Source organism: Martes martes (genome assembly GCF_963455335.1).
Source record: "Martes martes genome assembly, chromosome: 14".
Taxonomy (NCBI): Eukaryota; Metazoa; Chordata; class Mammalia; order Carnivora; family Mustelidae; genus Martes; species Martes martes.
The window spans coordinates 34,249,062-34,266,894 of NC_137902.1; the positions used below are offsets into that span (position 1 = coordinate 34,249,062).

Consider the following 17,833-nt stretch of genomic DNA (forward strand, 5'->3'; position numbering starts at 1 on the left):
GTTTATTTATTTGAGAGAGAGCACACAGAGGGAAAGGGAGACAAGCAGTACTACATGAGTCTCAATCCCAGGATCCTGAGATCATGACCTGAGCCAAAATCAAGAGTTAGATGCTAGGGACGCCTGGGTGGCTCAGTTGGTTAAGCGGCTGCCTTCGGCTCAGGTCATGATCCCAGGGTCCTGGGATCGAGTCCCGCATCGGGCTCCTTGCTCAGCAGGGAGCCTGCCTCTCCCTCTGCCTCTGCCTGCCTCTCTGTCTGCCTGTGCTCACTCTCTCTGACAAATAAATAAATAAAATCTTTAAAAAAAAAAAAAAAAAAAAAAAAATCCTGAAAAGAAAAAGAGTTAGATGCTTAACCAACTGAGCTACCCCAGTACGCCCAAATTTTCTTTAATAAAAAAATTAAAATTATATAAAAAATTAAATTTTAATAAAAAAATTAAAATTAAAAACCCTATTAGAAAATGGACCTAAAGGCAGGAACAGACTTTTCACCAAAGAGGATATGCAAATACCAAATAAGCACATGAAAAGATGCTTAACACCACTAGCCATTAGAGAAATGCAAGTTAAAACCACACTGAGAGTGCCTGGGTGGCTCAGCTGGTTAAGCAATTGCCTTTGGCTCGATCATGATCCTGACTGGTCCCAGGACTGAGTCCCGTGTTGGGCTCTCTGCTCAGGAGGGAGTCTGCTTCTTCCTCTCATCCTCCCTTGTCTCATGCTCTCTCTTTCATTCTCTCTCTCAAATAAATAAATAAAATCTTTTTTAAAAAACCCACAAAAACACAGTGAGATATTTAGCACCTCTTATACTCATCAGAACAACTAAAATAAAAATAGCTATAAAACCAAATGCTGGTGAATATGTGGAATAACTAGATCACTCTTACATTGCTATTGGGAATATAAACTGATACAGCCACTCTGGAAAATAGCTTGGCAGTTCTTTAACTGATAAAAATCTTAAAAAAAAAACAAAAACAAAACTTAACCAGCTAAAAATTGGGCAAAGAATTTGGATAGACCTTTCACAAAAAAGATATGCGAATAGATAATAAGCATACGAAAGATGCTCATTATCATTATTCACTATGGGAATGCTAATTAAAACCATGCTGAGGGTAAAATCATACCCTTATTAGAATGGCTAACATTAAAAAGACAAACTATAACATGTGTTGGGGAGGATGTGGAGAAACTACAACCCTCACGCATTTGCTGCTAATGAAAATTTAAAGTGGTACAGCCACTTTGGAAAACAGTGTCTTAAAAAGTTAAACATAAACTTACTGTGCAACACAGAAATTAAACTTCTAGGTATCTACCTAAAAGGACTGCAAATACATCAACACAAAGATTTATATGCTAATATTCATAACAGCACTACAGGAAATTATCCAAATTTCCATCGGCTGATGAATGGATAAATACAATGTGTTATTATCCATTTAATGGAATACATTCAGCAAAATAGTCTATTAATACATTCTACAACATAGATGAAGCCCCAGTGTTATGCTAAGTGAAAGAAGCCTGATGCAAAAGATCAAATATTGCATGATTCCATTTAAGAAATGGCTGGAAAGGGCAAATCTACAGACAAAAAGTGTATCAATTGATTGTTTGCAAAGGGGTAATGGGGAACTTTACAGTGATAGAAATTTCCAAAGTAGACTGTAGTGATGTTGCACAACTCTGTAAATGTTCTAAAAATCATTGCATTATAGGCTTACAATGGAGGAGTGTTATGGAAATTATACCCTAATGTGTGGTAATAATACCACATTAATGTATGGTGATTGTTTCTTAAAGCTAGAAATAAATAAATTTTGTAAATGTAAATAATTGCAAATTTTGCTGGCTTGATAGAGCTGGTAAAGTCACCATATTAGCATTAGAAAAAACATTTTAATATATTAGGTAGTTAATTAAAATAATTAGATGAAATGCCTTACCACAGGCAATTGAATAAATCTTAACAATTATCTATTTCAGGTCCTTATTTTTACATTTGTCAAACAATACATTCCTCCACAAAATCCACAATTACCTTAATAAGAGCTCTTTTGGTGAGTTTCTGGTTAACTTCAGGCTTATTTAGTATGTTCTTTGCTCTATGAGCATATTCCAATGTACTCAGAGTTTCCTGTAAAGAAAAGAAAATGCCAATTACTAAAGATTCTATAAGAACAATGTAGTTCTGTTATCTAAAAGGATTATAAAATAAGTTACAAGGGGTGCCTGGGTGGCTCAGTGGGTTAAAGCCTCTGCCTTCGGCTCAGGTCATGATCTCAGGGTCCTGGGATCGAGCCCTGCATCGGGCTCTCTGCTCAGTGGGGAGCCTGCTTCCTCCTCTCTCTCTCTCTCTCTGCCTGCCTCTCTGCCTACTCGTGATCTCTGTCAGTCAAATAAATAAAATTTAAAAAAAAATAAAATAAGTTACAAGAAAAAAATAATTTACAAGAAATAACTTATGGTTATATCTAACCTAAAAATCTATCATCCACTAGGACCACTATTCTCAATCTTTACAAGGAAATTTGTTCAAAACATCCTTTGCTTCCCTTCTTTCTAATTTAAAAGGTCATCTTCTTTATGATAATTTGACTAAGAATTTTTTACTTCAGTCTTCACACTCAATGAACCCCCTCACCTGATGAATAAGCAAAACATCCTATATCCATTCAATGGAAAATTACTCACCTACAAAAAGAAATGAAGCATGGATACATGTGAACCACATGGATGAACACTGAAAACATGCTAAATGCAAGAAGGCAGTCACAAAAGAACACTTATTGCATGACTCCATTTATACACAATGTCCAGATTAGGCAAATCTATAGATTACAAAAGTAAATTGGGGCACCTGGCTGTCTCAGTTGGTTAGGTGTCTGCCTTCGGCTCAGGTCATAATCTCAGAGTCCTGGGATCAAGCCCCACATCGGGCTCTCTGTTTACTGGGGAGTCAGCTTCTCCCTCTCTCTCCCTTTCCCTCAATTTGTGCTCTAATAAAGAAATAAAATCTTTTAAAAAATCTTTTTAAATCTTTTTAAAAAGTGGGGGCAGAGGGAGGCTCCTGGGTACCTTCAGCTCGGGTCATGATCCCAGAGTCCTAGGATCGAGCCCCGCATCGGGCTCCTTGCTCATCAGAAGCCTGCTACTGGGGCGCCCGGGTGGCTCAGTGGGTTAAGCCGCTGCCTTCGGCTCGGGTCATGGTCCTAGGGTCCTCGGATCGAGTCCCGCATCGGGCTTTCTGCTCAGCAGAGGGCCTGCTTCCCTCTCTCTCTCTCTGCCTGCCTCTCTGCCTACCTGTGATCTCTCTCTGTCGGATAAATAAATAAAATCTTAAAAAAAAAAAAAAAAGAAGCCTGCTACTCCCTCTCCCACGCCCCCTGTTTGTGTTCCCTTTCTCGCTCTGTCTCTCTCTGTCAAATGAATAAAACAAAATCTTTAAAAAAAAAGAAAAGAAAAGAAAAAATTTTTGAAGTAGGTTAGTCGTGACCTAGAGCTGGGAATGTGGGCAAATGGAGAGTGATTCCTAATGGATTACAAGATTTCTTTCTGAGGTAATGAAAATGCTCTAAACAGACTTTAGTGATGGTTGCACAGCTCAGCAAATATATTAAAATCATCGAATTACATACTTTAATAGGTGATTTAATGGCATGTGAATTACATCTCAGTAAAGAAGTTTTTTAAAATGAAAGGGGAATTAGAGACCTTATAAATCCTTTTCTAATTCCATTTAAAGGAAACAATCACAATAAAATAAGAGATTTCGCCATCTTTTTTTGCCTCTCTTGGTTTTACCACCTGTTCTCACATATCCAATCCCATCTTCAGTGCCCTCTAAGAGCTTCTACAACACGAGCATTCAATTAACTCACTTTTAAGTCCCCAATTAAATGTCCATACCCTGGCCCCAATCAGGGTCCCTGTTCAGCAGGGAGTCTGATTCTTCCTCTCCCTCTACCCACCCCTCCATCCCCTCACTCTCTCTCAAATAAATAAATAAAATCTTTAAAAAAATCTCCATACCACATGTAACCATCCACTAATGACCACAGCAATTTCTTTTGAAGACTGTGTGGGAAAAGCCATTAAGTAATTGGCTTTTTAAGATTAAAAACTCTGCCAGGAAGTAGAAAAACAATTTTTTCAGTGTTGTCCTCCTATGTCCATGTGCAATATCCAGATTCTTTTACTCTTGCTTAGAATGAATGAAGCCAATTAATGAACTTTTAAAATATATGATTAAAAAAAAACAAAAAAGTAAAATAAAGTAAGTGATAGCTAAGTAAGAATTACAGCTACTACACTTGCAGATGCCTATTAAAGGGCTTACCTCAAGATTGAGAGATGCAGGAGAAATTGTTGCAATTATGGATGTTCTTGTACGTCCCCCAAGAGAATCCTGGAGGATTCTAGTTAGTTTCGATTCTCGATAAGGAACATGAGGTGTTCTTTCTACAAGAGCAGTAATGACCCTTCCCAAAGTCAAAAGGGATTGATTGATATTTCCAGCTTCCCGAGCTCTCTTGTCAACTGCTCCAGAACGGCCAATGTTCTCACTTCCCGCAAGATCAACCTTGAATTTCAAAAATAAAAGTTAGTTCAACCTTGAATTTCAAAAATAAAAGCTGTTAGTTCCACTGGATTTGGACACAAATCATTCTCTAGTATAATGTATCAACTACCCACTAAGATAATTTTTTTTGTAATTAACAATACACTACAAAGCTAATTACCTAGGAACTTCAAAAATATTGTCTAGAAGTACAGAATTTCAAGCTGCTCTGTGGTGGTCAAGAATGAAACAGTAGAAGGGTGCCTGAGTGGCTCAGACCCTTAATCATCCAACTTTTTTTTTTTTTTAAGATTTTATTATTTATTTGACAGAGAGAGAGGTCACAAGTAGGCAGAGAGGGGGAAGCAGGCTCCCCGCTGAGCAGAGAGCCCAATGCAGGCCTTGATCCCAGGACCCTGAGATCATGACCTGAGCCGAAGGCAGAGGCTTAACCCATTGAGCCACCCAGGTGCCTTAAGCATGCAGCCCCATAATTTCGCTCAGGTCGTTATCTCAGGGTCGTGAGATCCCCACATTGGACTCCTCACTCAGCTGGGATTCTGCTTGAGATTCTCTCTCCCTCTCTCCCTTCTAAAATAAATAAATCTTGGGGCACCTGGGTGGCCCAGTGGGTTAAAGCCTCTGCCTTCAGCTCAGGTCATGAACCCAGGGTCCTGGGATCAAGCCCTGCGTTGGGATCTTTGCTCAGCAGGGAGCCTGCTTCCCTTCCTCTCTCTCTGCCTACTTGTGATCTCTGTCAAATAAATAAATAAATGAATAAAAATCTTAAAAAAAAATTTTTTTTAAATAAATTAAAAAAAAAGAAAAGAATGAAACAGTGGTTTGACCCAGCAATCCCACTTCTATGTATATTAACCAAGGGAAATAAAATCAGTATCTCAAAGAGATATCTGCACTCCCATGTTCAATGAATTATTCACAATAGCCAAGATATGGAAACAGTGATGAATAGAGAAGATATGGTATACATGTACAATGGAATACATTTACTTAGCCATGAGAAAGAAGGAAATCCTGCATTTTTTAACAACATGGATGAACCTAGAATATATAATGCAAAGTGAAATAAGCCAGACAGAGAAGGACAAATACTGTATGATCTCCCTTATGTGTAGAATTGAGGGAGTGTGGGGGAAGAAAGTTAGTTCACGGAAATGGAGAGTAGAATGACGGTTACCAAGAGTAGGGGAATGGGGGAGAAGCAGGTGCTGGTCAAAGGGTATAAGCCTTCAATTATAAGATGAATAAACTCTGGAGATGTAATGTACACTATGGTAATGACAGCTGAAACATGCTAAAAGTAGACCTAAGCATTCTTACCCCCCCCCACCAAAAAAGTGACTATGTGAGGTGAAGGATATGTTAATTAGCCCAATTATGGTAATCATTTCACAAAGCATACATATATCAAATCATCACTTTTTTTTACACTTTAAATATATAATTTTATTTGTCAATTATACCTTAATAATGCTGGAGAAAAAAAAGAATGAAACAGTGGTATTAAGGTAGACACTTACCAAGTTCAACTTTCCAATTTTAACAAGCTCCTCTCCATCAATTGTAGTTTCTTTCATATGTATTGTAACAGAGAAAACTGAGTGGGAACGACTAGAAAACAAGATCAGGTTGTCCAGTCATTGTAACAAAACATTATTTGCTTTCTATAAAATATTAAAAAGAGTAAAGAAAGACCAAACGCCACAAGGTAGAGAAAGATAGCATCAGACAGGAGACATCAATAAGATTTTGGAAGACAGAGGGTAGATAGTATAATGCTTAGGTTTTTGCTTTCTTGTACCTGCTGTCTGCAGAGGGGACCCCAATAAGAAACTATCTGTAAATACCCTAAAAGACTTAGGAACTAGAATCCTTAGACCTCTAAAAGCTGGATGTGGGGTCGGTTTTGGACAGTTGCCTGGTATGTCAGAGGAGAAGGCTTGAAATCAGTCTTCCTATTTATAAGAATCTCTTGAAATATGTCATTACCATAAATTCAAACAGTACCACACAAATAATCAAATTACTTGATTTCAATGTCAGCTGTTGTAAAAATATATTGTTCTGCTTTGAGAATATCATCAGAAATAGTTAATACCCTCTCCTGAAAAGCAAATAGTAAATAGGAATAATTACCGAAATACTACAAGACAATCACCACTAGACCATAAAGTGTTTCAAAGACTATCTTATGTACTGGCATTCAGCTTTTATCTGAGGGATACAAAAGCTATATAGACAACAAAAGACCTCTTATTCCCGTATCAATGACATTTGGTGAACATTCTTGTTTATTAATTTCACTGATGATTAGTGAGGAATATAGTAATTTTTAATTTTCTTATTTCTACTTTTAATGTTGCTTGGAAAATTTTATAGTAAGAATCATACTTTATTATTTAAAATTACAGAAAAGGGGAAGGACACAGGAAAAGTATAAAGAAACTATAAATCTGGGGCGCCTGGGTGGCTCAGTCGTTAACCGTGTGTCTTCAGCTCAGGTCATGATCCCAGGGTACTGGGATCGATCCCTACATCAGGCTCCCTGCTCGACGGGAAGCCTGCTTCTCCCTCTCCCACACCCCCCTGCTTGTGTTTCCTCTCTTGCTGTCTCTCTCTCTCTCTCTCTCCCTGTCAAATAAATAAGAATCTCAAGAAAAGAAAAACAGGGACGCCTGGGTGGCTCAGTGGGTTAAAGCCTCTGGCTTCAGCTCAGGTCATGATCCCAGGGTCCTGGGATAGAGCCCCACATCAGGCTTTCTGCTCAGCAGGGAGCCTGCTTCCCCCCACCCCGCCCCTGCCCCCGGTCTCTCTGCTTGTCTTTCTGCCTACTTGTGATCTCTGTGTGTCAAATAAATAAATAAGAATCTTAAAAAATAAATAAATAAAAAGAAAAGAAAAACAAAGTATAAATCTGAATTCAATATGTATTTCATATTTTCTACCATTATTTACCCGTTCCTAATTCAAGATTATGGAATTAATGCAATCAAGCATAGACCTCAACTCTGATTTTGGAAAATTGAATGTTTTCCTTCACTTTATCACATACATTCATAAAAAGACCTTTACACAAGTCTACATATAAAAAAAAATGAGTCGTAGAGGCCATCTGGGTGGCTCAATCCGTTAAGTATCTGCCTTTGGCTCAGGTCATGATCCCAAAGTCCCGGATCAATCAAATCCAGAGTCAGGCTCCTTGCTCAGGGAGTCTGCTTCTCCCTGACCCTCTGCATCCCCCCCCCCAACCCCCACTCATGCTCTTTCTCTAAAATAAATAAAATCTTTAAAAAAAGAAATCCTAAATTATACAAATTTATGAAAAAGCAGGAATTTATTTAAAAGAAAGGTATTTAGAGAAAAGACATATTACCTAGTCTTAAACTCATTCCTCCAAATTCTACATAATTTTTTTAAATGGAAAGCTATTATAGGAAAATTTAATTAAAATCATAAAATCACCCATAATTTCATGATTTTCATTACTTTCATTTTTTTTTGTTCTTTAAATGCATGTGTAACTTTTCAAAGAGTTGCAGAAATTTCCAATTATAAGGGAGCAAAGAAGTAAGACATCTAATTTTTTTTAGGTTTTTCTTTAATTAATTTTTTTAAGGTTTTGTTTATTTAAGTAATGTCTACACCCAACATGGGGCTCAAACTCACAACCCCGAGATCAAGAGTCACATGCTCTTCTGACTGAGCCAGCCAGGCACCCTGAGATCTATTTCTTTCTTTTTTTTTTTTTTATTTAAAAAAAATTTTTTTTTAAGATTTTATTTATTTATTTGACAGACAGAGATCACAAGTAGATAGAGGCAGGCAGAGAGAGAGAGAGAGGAAGGGAAGCAGGCTCCCTGCTGAGCAGAGAGCCCGATGCAGGGCTCGATCCCAGGACCCTGGGATCATGACCTGAGCCAAAGGCAGAGGCTTTAACCCACTGAGCCACCCAGGCGTCCCTCGAGATCTATTTCTAATAATTACTTTGTAGGTCAGGGAAACTGATATTCAGATAAGTTCACTTATTTACCTGAAGTCACATGTTTGGTTGACTGCAAATATCTAACTCCCAATCCACAGCTTTTTAAATTACACTCTAATGCTTCCTTCACAGAGCAGTAGAAAAAAAAAAATCACCTGACTTGGTAAACTGCTTTTCTAGAATTTGGGATTCTTTTCATAGGGGGTGCTAACCAAATATGCCCCTTTCTACCCTGGAAAGCCAGTGTTAGTGACCATGTCTTCCTATATAAAATGAAGCCATCTAAAAAAAGTTTAAATCATGTTGTACAACCCAAATATATGTAATTTTTGTTGGTCATACTGCAATAAAGCCAGGGGAAAAATTAAATGAAGCTATTTGATTTTCTTCTAATCCTTACTTAAACCACGGGCTTTTAAACTTTGTTCTAGGTATCCACGGAGGTCCCCAAAAAGTGCTCAGGGAAAATCTACAGGAGGCTGAGGAGTTAAGCCTCTGAGCATCCCACCCTCAAATCGACTACAGCAGGCACATATTAATCTAGGCTCCTGTGAAGGATTTCATTTGAGAAAAAAATAGTCTACTTTAAAAGATTAATACTTTTTCTCTAATTTGACTTGTCTTTGTTCTCCTTCCAACATTCTTCCAATACTGGTGCTTGCCTCTAAATCTCAAGCCAATTACTAAAGCATGAAATCAAGCATACATACAATCTAGGTATGGGACTCACATACTTTGATCCACCTCAATTTGACTTCCCACATTAAAAAGAAAACGGAGCGGTGGGGGGAGGACACTGGCTTTCTTACCTAGAGTATGCATTCATCAGAGTTGCCGCAGTTGTCCGTTTTGCTGCTCCCTTCTCCAAAATCTGATAGACTTCATCCTTGTTGTGTACTGTAATTTCTTCTAAACCTTTGATTATCACTCCCCTCTGAGCAAATATCAAAAGATCATCCATGAGGTTGGTAAAAAATAAATATACTGACTTCTCAAAGCATCACACATTAAAATCCAGAGACATTTCTCTGGACTCATTCTCAAAGACTGAGTTACCTTGTTACGGGGATCATCAAACATCTGCAGTCTCTCAGAAACATCAGAAGATGGATTAAGAAGATCAAAAAGTTCTTCATTATAGATTTCCAACAGAGACACTTTGACTGAAAATTCAGTACCATTATCAGTAAGTTTCTCAAAAATTTGATGAAGAGTACGTGGAATTATACCAGCCAAGGGATCCTGAAATTATAGTATTAGTTAGGACTAAAATAAGGGAAGAATGCCATTTACTATGGCCGTTAAAACACTTTTATGATATATTTATGATATATCTATGATATATATCTAAACACAAATATGATTTATGATATATTTAAACACAAATATGAGGGGCATCTGAGTGTCTCAGTTGTTTAGGCATCCAACTCTTGGTTTCAGCTCAGCTCATGATCTCTGGGTCATGGGATCAAGCCCCATGTAGGGTTCTGCCCTTAGCATAAGGTCTGGGTTGAGCTTCTTTCCTTCCTCCTCTCCCTCCCGCTCTGTTCCTCCCTCCACTCACTGCGCTCTCAATCTCTCTCTCTCTGAAGTTAATAAAATCTTTAAACATAAATATTTCAAAACAGGTTAAAAAAAACTAAATATTAGAGCAGCCAAATCATTTATGAGTTTATGCAACAGAAATTATTTTTCTTCATACCTTCCACAAGTCTGTCCTATCCATCAGCCACTTCATATCTGAAGATTACATAGAAACCAACTGAACTAAGCTGATTAGAAAGCCACATTTAATAATTCTTTCTAACTTGGCTCATGAGAACATTAGTAATACAACCATGTTAACAGAAATAGGCCCATCTAACAGGATATTCCCTAATTCTAACATAAACACAGTTGTTTCTCAAATATCTAAGCATCTGTAATAAAATTATTATGAATCTTTAAATTTTGAAACTGTGCTTTAAGTCTACTCTTTATTTCCTATGGTTATAATTCCATAACTTTATTATCCATGCTTAAAGTTATTAATGCCTCAACTATGTAACCACTAGAAAAAAGGATCAACTTAAATGTTAACAAGTTAGAAAATTAACTTCTAACAAGTTAGAAAATTAACTGCTCCAACTATTCTGTCCCAAACAGACCTCTCTCTTATCACTTAACTGTGTCATATGTATTGGTCCTTTCTCTCCTAATGATACCATGTTTCTTAAACAGGAATCATACCACATACTTTAATTTTACTAAAATAGTAGTTTATACTATATTCATGTTTGACATGGGTATACTGATCTTCTCTACTTCATGAAAGAGACCTTCAACCAATTTTTTTTATTCAGTCATAGTTCAGCCACTTTAGAGACAAAAATCTATTATAAACCATAAATACCTCCTCCCAAGTGTACTCTTCATTAGGTGACCTCTCACCTTCCATTGTAAAGGTTTTTCCAGTGCCAGTTTGGCCATATCTGTTAAAATTAACCGAAGTGGTAAACAGAAAATAAATACATGCTTCTAAACCTTTTCAGCACTTTGAAAAACAGTATTTTACTCACGCAAAAATAGTGCAATTATAACCCATAATAACTTCATCCAGAATTGGACAAACAACACTTCGGTAAACATCAATTTGTTTAGTAGAAGCTCCAAAAACCTATCAAAAAACAAACAAACAAAAAAAAAAACCAAAGCAATTCTTCAGGAAAAAAGTACTTCAAAATTACTCACTTTAAAAATTTTGTTTTTAATCTATTAACTCATTCAGCCCACTAGAAACCATTTGAAAACTCAGAGTCGGGACGTCTGGGTGGCTCAGTGGGTTAAGACTCTCCCTTTGATTCAGGTCAAGATCTCAGGGTCCTGGGATGGAGCCCCGCATCAGGCTCTCTGCTCAGCAGGGAACCTGCTTCCTTCTCTCTCTGCCTGCCTCTCTGTCTACTTGTGATATTTCTTTCTCTCTCTCTCTCTCTCTGTCAAATAAATAAATAAATAAATAAATAAATAAATCTTAAAAAAGACAAAAGACAACTCAGAGTCAACTCAAATTTGGAACTATATACTAGGACCTAGAGGAAATATGTATACAAGAATAACTTTACATAGCAAAAAATAAAGGAGTAGCAGCATTTTAAGAAATAGGTACTGGGGCACCTGGGTGGCTCAGCCGGTTGGGCATCTGACTCTTGGATTTTTGGCTTAGGTTGTGATCTTGGGGTAATGAGATTGAGCCCTATGTGTCAGGCTCTGTCTGCACTCAGAAGAGTCTGCTTGTTCCTCTTTCTCTGCTCCAACCCTGCTCCTTCACATGCTCTTTGATAAATAAATAAAATCTTGAAAAAAAAAAAAAGAAAGAAAAAAATATGTACCATATCAAAAGTGTATGTTTTCCTTGAGCTCTTGTCGGCCAAGCCTCCAGTTCGTACACTAACTTCTTTTCGTACATGATCACATTCTACTACAGAATGGGCATTAGCTTTCCGTTCTGCCAAATTAAATGGTCTATAAAAAGAAATACACAAAGGTATTTAAAAAACTCTTTAGTTATCAGGTTACAGATGACATTATCATTAATACCTTACACAATAACAAAGTGAAGTTTTTTGACACTATTGCTGACAGGGATTAAAGGGGGGACTAAATGATACTGGTAAAGCAGACAGCAGAATTTTTAGTTTCAACTCCCAGAAATAAAAAAATAGGTTTTTTACTTTTCAAAGACATGTAAAACATGACAATTCTGACAGCTTCCTGGGCTAGATGTAAACAGAATTAACTTATTAAAAAAAAGGCCAAACTTATTTTTCAGAATTCTATTTCCATTATTCTTAGAGTCTAAGAATATTAGGTTATGATGTAGAAGAAAGAACATGCCAGATTTGTGTTCAAAATACTAACCTGTCAGTGGATAACTGGCACTCACACACATCCCCCCCCCCCGAAAGAAAAGAAAAAAGAAATCCTATTTAGTTTAGTTTCCCAGTGGCTCCTACTATGCTTGGCACACACCCTAATATCTGTTAAACTATATCGCTTAATAAATGTCATCCTAAGAGGAGTGATGGAAGAGCTGAAAAGAACCCTAGTCCACACAGTAGCATCATTCAGATATGTATACACTTAACACACATCTGGGCCAAAGAAAGAGATGTACTCTTGAGCTGAGTTCATTTTTCCCATTCAGTTTCACATACTATGAAAGGAAATGGCAACTATTAGACAAACCAAGTTGCTATTTATTTTAAAAATGATACAACATCCTCTGCCATGCTCCATTCCTAGTATATTTTTGACAGGCAGAAAATCAAATTTGTGATCCTGGGAAATTTAACTCACCAACTTGCAGGTAACACATAATAATGCTATCGATTGTCAAATGTAATGAAACCTACACAATGTACATAACCCATGGCATGAAATATTATTAAAAGTTCAACAAACTTAAGTCAAAACCAACTTATACTGAGGTAGGCCAAGAGTATCAAGTACAATGAATTCTCTCATGTGGTTAAAGCCTTTTCAATTAGTTTATAATTCTTAGCATCTCTCAACTAATCTCTTTGCCATGATGTGTGATGACATTAACCAAATGAATACCATTCAAGATGTCACAAACAAGTACTAGATATTCACACAGATCACACATTTCTAAAAGTTATCAAAACTCCCACTGATGAGCTTTAAGAACTATTTGTACTACCAAGCCACTATATTCCTAACCAAACTTCTCTAATTAAAAATTGTAAGGTTTCTGTTAATGACGCTAACAAACCAATTTGTTGGTCTCACTACAGTTACATTACATTCATTCATTCATTCCATAAATATTCGTCAAGTACTTATTATGTGATTGATATTTGTCTAGGAACTGAGGGTATACCAGTGAACAAAACCAAGGTTCGAAAAAACCCAAAACACCCAAATTCCTATTCTCAGGGAGCTTTTATCCTAGTGTTATAGATATATCAGGTGCTGATAAATTAGAAATCAAAGTAAATAAAACAGACTAAGTGTGATTGGAATTGATGATGCAGGAAAATGGACAGTTGCTATCACTATTTTAGGGTGGTCCGGGAAGGCTTCTTTTCTCTGATATTTAATGATATTTAAGTAGAATCTAAAAAGTGAGGGAGCCAGTCATGTAGCTATTTTGGTGGGAAAGTTTTCTAGGCAGAGTGAAATTGCAAAGGCCCTGAGGTAGAGGTTGGTAGATATGTGTGGTGGGGTGGGAGGCAGGGGAGTTATGAAGGGTGTAATAAAGATAACCAGTAGCTAGATCAATGTGAGGGGTCTATAACCTTCAAACTGTGAGCCAAATCTGGCCCTTGTCTTACCAGAGCCCTAGAATGATTTTTATAATTTTAAAGGGTTATTTAAAAAACAAACAAACATCAGATGCTGCATTGGTAGCAGTTCTTTGGCAGATTCATTCCACCACTTAAATCTGAAAACAACGGACCACACAGTCTTACTGATTTCAGGTAAAAGATGTCCAGCAAAACAGCAAGCACCAAACAAACATAGCCCAGGCAAGAACTGTGCAGCAGTTCAACTGTGCAGGCTGCAACTGTGCAGCCTCCATAAATGAACAAAGGTTTCAACGGCATCATCGGACCTCAAGTTCTACTGTGAGAAGCATGCCAGGAGCAACTCTTTGCTGATAAGGATACCAACTTCAGAAAATGTTCTCAAAAAAAAAAAAAAGAAAGAAAGAAAGAAAGAAAGAAAATCTTCTCAAGAATTAAAAAAACCTTGCATCATCTTATAGTGGAATAGTAAAACAGTTCTGTGTCTCTTCTCAACAAAGCAAATTACAAGCAGTTCCTTAACTGGGATTAAATGGGAGATTAAATGATACTGGTAAAGCAGACAGCAGAATTTTTCGTTTCAACTCCCAGAAACAAAAAATAGGTTTTTTACTTTTCAAAGACATGTAAAACATGACAATTCTGACAGCTTCCTGGACTAGATGTAAACATAATTAACTTGAAAAAGAAAAGGAAGAATGAAAAGAAAAACATCTCTTTATACAAAAATTATTGTAAATAATTAGACACAACCTAAGCACTTTTCATTAGTGACAATGTAAAAGAAATCTCTTTTTAGGTAAGAAATGTATGCGGATAATAAACACGAATAATGTTTAATTCTTGGGGTAGAAGAAGGGGGCTGGAGAGGGATACAATAGGGTTCCAAATGTAATGATTGTTTCGTTTCTAATTAGGTCATAGATAACACAGATGTTTGTTGCTTTTTTCTCTATAACTTTTTATAGGTCTGACAGATTTTGTAATTAACATTAGAAAAGAAAATTAAAGAAAATAAAACCATCCAGAAAAAGCAATATTGTCTGGCCTTATGAAACGATCAAAATAATCTAAAAATTTGTGTTTGTGGAGCGCCTGGTTGGCTCAATATGTGGAGCATGGAACTCTTATCTCCGGATTGTGAATTTGAACCTCACAATGGGTGTAGAGATTGCTTAAAAATAAAATCTTTAAAAATTAAATAAGTAAAAATTTGCATATGTATTACAGACTATTAACTTTTTATTCAATCTTCAAAACAAGTAACTATTAACAGAAGCTCTAGACTACAACTAGTAAGTAGTGGCACTTAAGGTTACCATCAAATTTCCTCTCTGACACCTAGTTCAGAAAGCTAGCTATTATCTTTGACAACTACAATTCAAGGTATCAAAGTGGAGGAAGCAATAATTTAAGAAAGTTTGTTCACACATTTTAAAAAGGAAATTTATTTTTAAATTTTAGAACTTCTGGATTTCCAGAAAAGCTGCTAAATAGTTGGTAGAATTTGTAAAGCAACAGCAACAAAAACAAACACGAAACACACACAGACCAGTAAACCGTGGAGGGCTTTTTAAAAACATAATAAATCAATCTTAATTAAGCAACAGTTTGCATAACGAGTATATTCCTCCTCTACTGGCTAATTTTAAAATGGGGGAGTTATTTGGAAATCAATCCGGGGAGAGTTTGAACCCTCCACCCACTCACCGAGAAGAAATTATCTCCCTTGGTCTATGGAAAACCAAGTTGCAGTACAATCAGAAAGCTATACTGGTTTAAGATGCGTCCTTTTAAAAATAAACTACTCTAGCAGTAAACCTTTAAAATATAAATACAATGATGTTTCCTTGTTTGGCGGGGATTAAGAAAATATTGCAACTAGAAGAAAGAGAACAAGTCATCGATTACGCTTTTAGAGGATGATGGAGAGGACGGTAAATCCAACATAAGTACTAAAACACCTGCAAAGTAGGTACGCAGTCTTATTTCGAAACTGAGAAACTTCAAGGAGTGGCCTCTCTCCAACTTTAGTTTTTTAAAAGAACACACTTTTCCCTAAAAACCGGCGATCAAAGTCTCCTTCTGAATACCAGTTTAAACTGTAACCTCCAATACAAATGCCCTTTCTTCTGAAACGGACACTTATTTACTCCTCACAGATATATGGCGTCGTTTTTATCGACCGAATGCGGAGAACTACGAACAGGAAGGTTTGCTCCCCGCAGAAACTGAAAACTAAATTCCTCTCTCCGGACAGCACAGGCGGGAGCCCTGCACCAAAGCCTGCAAAGCCCGGCACTCCCAGTCCTGCTGGGTTCGCCCTACCTGCATCTCACCACCACCTGGATGTTCTTTCCCTTCTCCTCTTTCTTCTTCGCGGAGGAATTCGGCTGGGACGCCATGACGATCCCTGCCCCAAGGTCAAGGCCTGGCTGCGGACTCCGACGCTGTGGGGCGCGGAGGGTCCCTGCGGCGGGCGCGGTCCGGCTGCCCACCTCCCCAGCCGGGTATTGGCGTGGCCAGGGAAAGCCACGCAAGCAAGCTCGACGTCTCCGCTCTCCACCAGGGGCTCTGACTGACCGAGGCGTCTGTCCCGCGCTAGCGGGAGCCTCGGAGTCACCAATTTCGTCTCCGCCCGAAGCCTCGGAAACCGAGCAACGACTCGGCGCCTCAATTTGAAAAAGGAGCTGAGACGCCGAGCCAATAGCAGCGTCGGCGCGCGAGGCACCATGGGACGCGGTATCGTCACCAGAGCGCCGCCCTCGGGGCGTGGCCCGCGGGAAAGTAAAAAGCTGGTCCGTCCGTACCCGTCTGGAACTCGCAGTGCGGCAGGAGAGGCGCACGAGTGAACAGTGTGACTCTTCGGCGTGACCTTGCCCGGGTTACATAACATCTGTCCGCCAAGATTTCCTCATCTTCAAAATGGAAGTAATAGCGACCATTTCAGAGGGTTCGGTGAAAACTGAGCTAACGCGGACAAATAGCTTAGACTAGAACATGTAGTGTCAGGAAACCTTGCCACGATTACAAGTATTATTAGCGAATTGTATGGCAGTGTTATGGAAGCACGTCGGGGGAGATGTCCAAAGAGAGACCCTTTCTCGGAGGCAGCGTCCAGAACAGCCTTGAGTAACTGGAAAATGTTAAGAAATAAGGTTACGACGAGTACCAGGTTAAATGTCACTTCCGGGACTCTGAATTTATCCTTTAACCGGTGAGAAGATGTCGCCATTAAATGATTCCAAGCATAAGGCAGTACTGAACTTGCCTTTTCTGACTAGCGTTCCCGAACGAAGGACGCAGGCTCGGGGTGCGCTTCGCTCCCTCTACGTGGCGCCGCAACCCCGCTCCCCCCGGCGGTCTTGAGGAGCTCGAGCCCACGCCTGAGCCGTCAGCCTACAAATCCCAGCAGGCAGCGCTCCCTGGGTCCCGCCTCCGCTGCGTATCTCCGGCTTTCCGTAGACTTCCAGCGAGCGTCTTGGCAGTGTTTAGGGTGGGTGGAGGGCTTCAGGTGTCGGACCCAGCCTCCGGAAATACTGAATCTCGGGGCTGTGCCGTAGTGGGCTCACGGAGCTGAGCGGTCACACTTAGCCTTCAGGAACCTAGGTGTTTTTTGTTTTGTTTTGTTTTAAAGTAAGGCCCAGATGGAAGACTCTCGGGCGCCCTTTGTGTTCCTCCACTTATTAACCTCCTATATTCCCCCAAGGAGAAGTCTCAGTATACAGCTCGGATCGCTGGTCACCTTCGTCATGCGTAGCCAGATCTCTACTGATATCTATGACGGCTCGCCAGCATCGCAAAATGGACCTGTACAGCACGGAACTCTTTATTCCCCCGATCGCCAACCTAATCCTTTCTGTACTGTACCCAGGACACTAACCAGACCTTTGATTCCTTTGTTCTCCACCACATCCAGTGGACTCCTGTTGGTTTTACCGCCTCTGCCG

The 17,833-nt window shown here is 38.7% G+C and overlaps 1 protein-coding gene across 1 annotated transcript in view; it reads right to left on the reverse strand.

Annotated features, from left to right (window-relative positions):
- The window catches only part of KIF11 (kinesin family member 11), a 43,663-nt gene extending 27,111 nt beyond the window's left edge, over nucleotides 1–16,552 (reverse strand). Inside the window, exons 1-9 of the mRNA XM_080822705.1 lie at nucleotides 16,212–16,552; nucleotides 11,946–12,078; nucleotides 11,136–11,233; nucleotides 10,970–11,048; nucleotides 9,634–9,819; nucleotides 9,387–9,511; nucleotides 6,116–6,206; nucleotides 4,353–4,595; nucleotides 2,055–2,150 (exon numbers count right to left, since the gene is read on the reverse strand). Coding sequence (XP_080678831.1) covers nucleotides 2,055–2,150; nucleotides 4,353–4,595; nucleotides 6,116–6,206; nucleotides 9,387–9,511; nucleotides 9,634–9,819; nucleotides 10,970–11,048; nucleotides 11,136–11,233; nucleotides 11,946–12,078; nucleotides 16,212–16,288 — 1,128 coding nt within the window. The 5' untranslated portion in view covers nucleotides 16,289–16,552. The remainder of the gene's footprint in view (nucleotides 1–2,054; nucleotides 2,151–4,352; nucleotides 4,596–6,115; nucleotides 6,207–9,386; nucleotides 9,512–9,633; nucleotides 9,820–10,969; nucleotides 11,049–11,135; nucleotides 11,234–11,945; nucleotides 12,079–16,211) is intronic.
- Nucleotides 16,553–17,833: the final 1,281 nt, after the last annotated feature.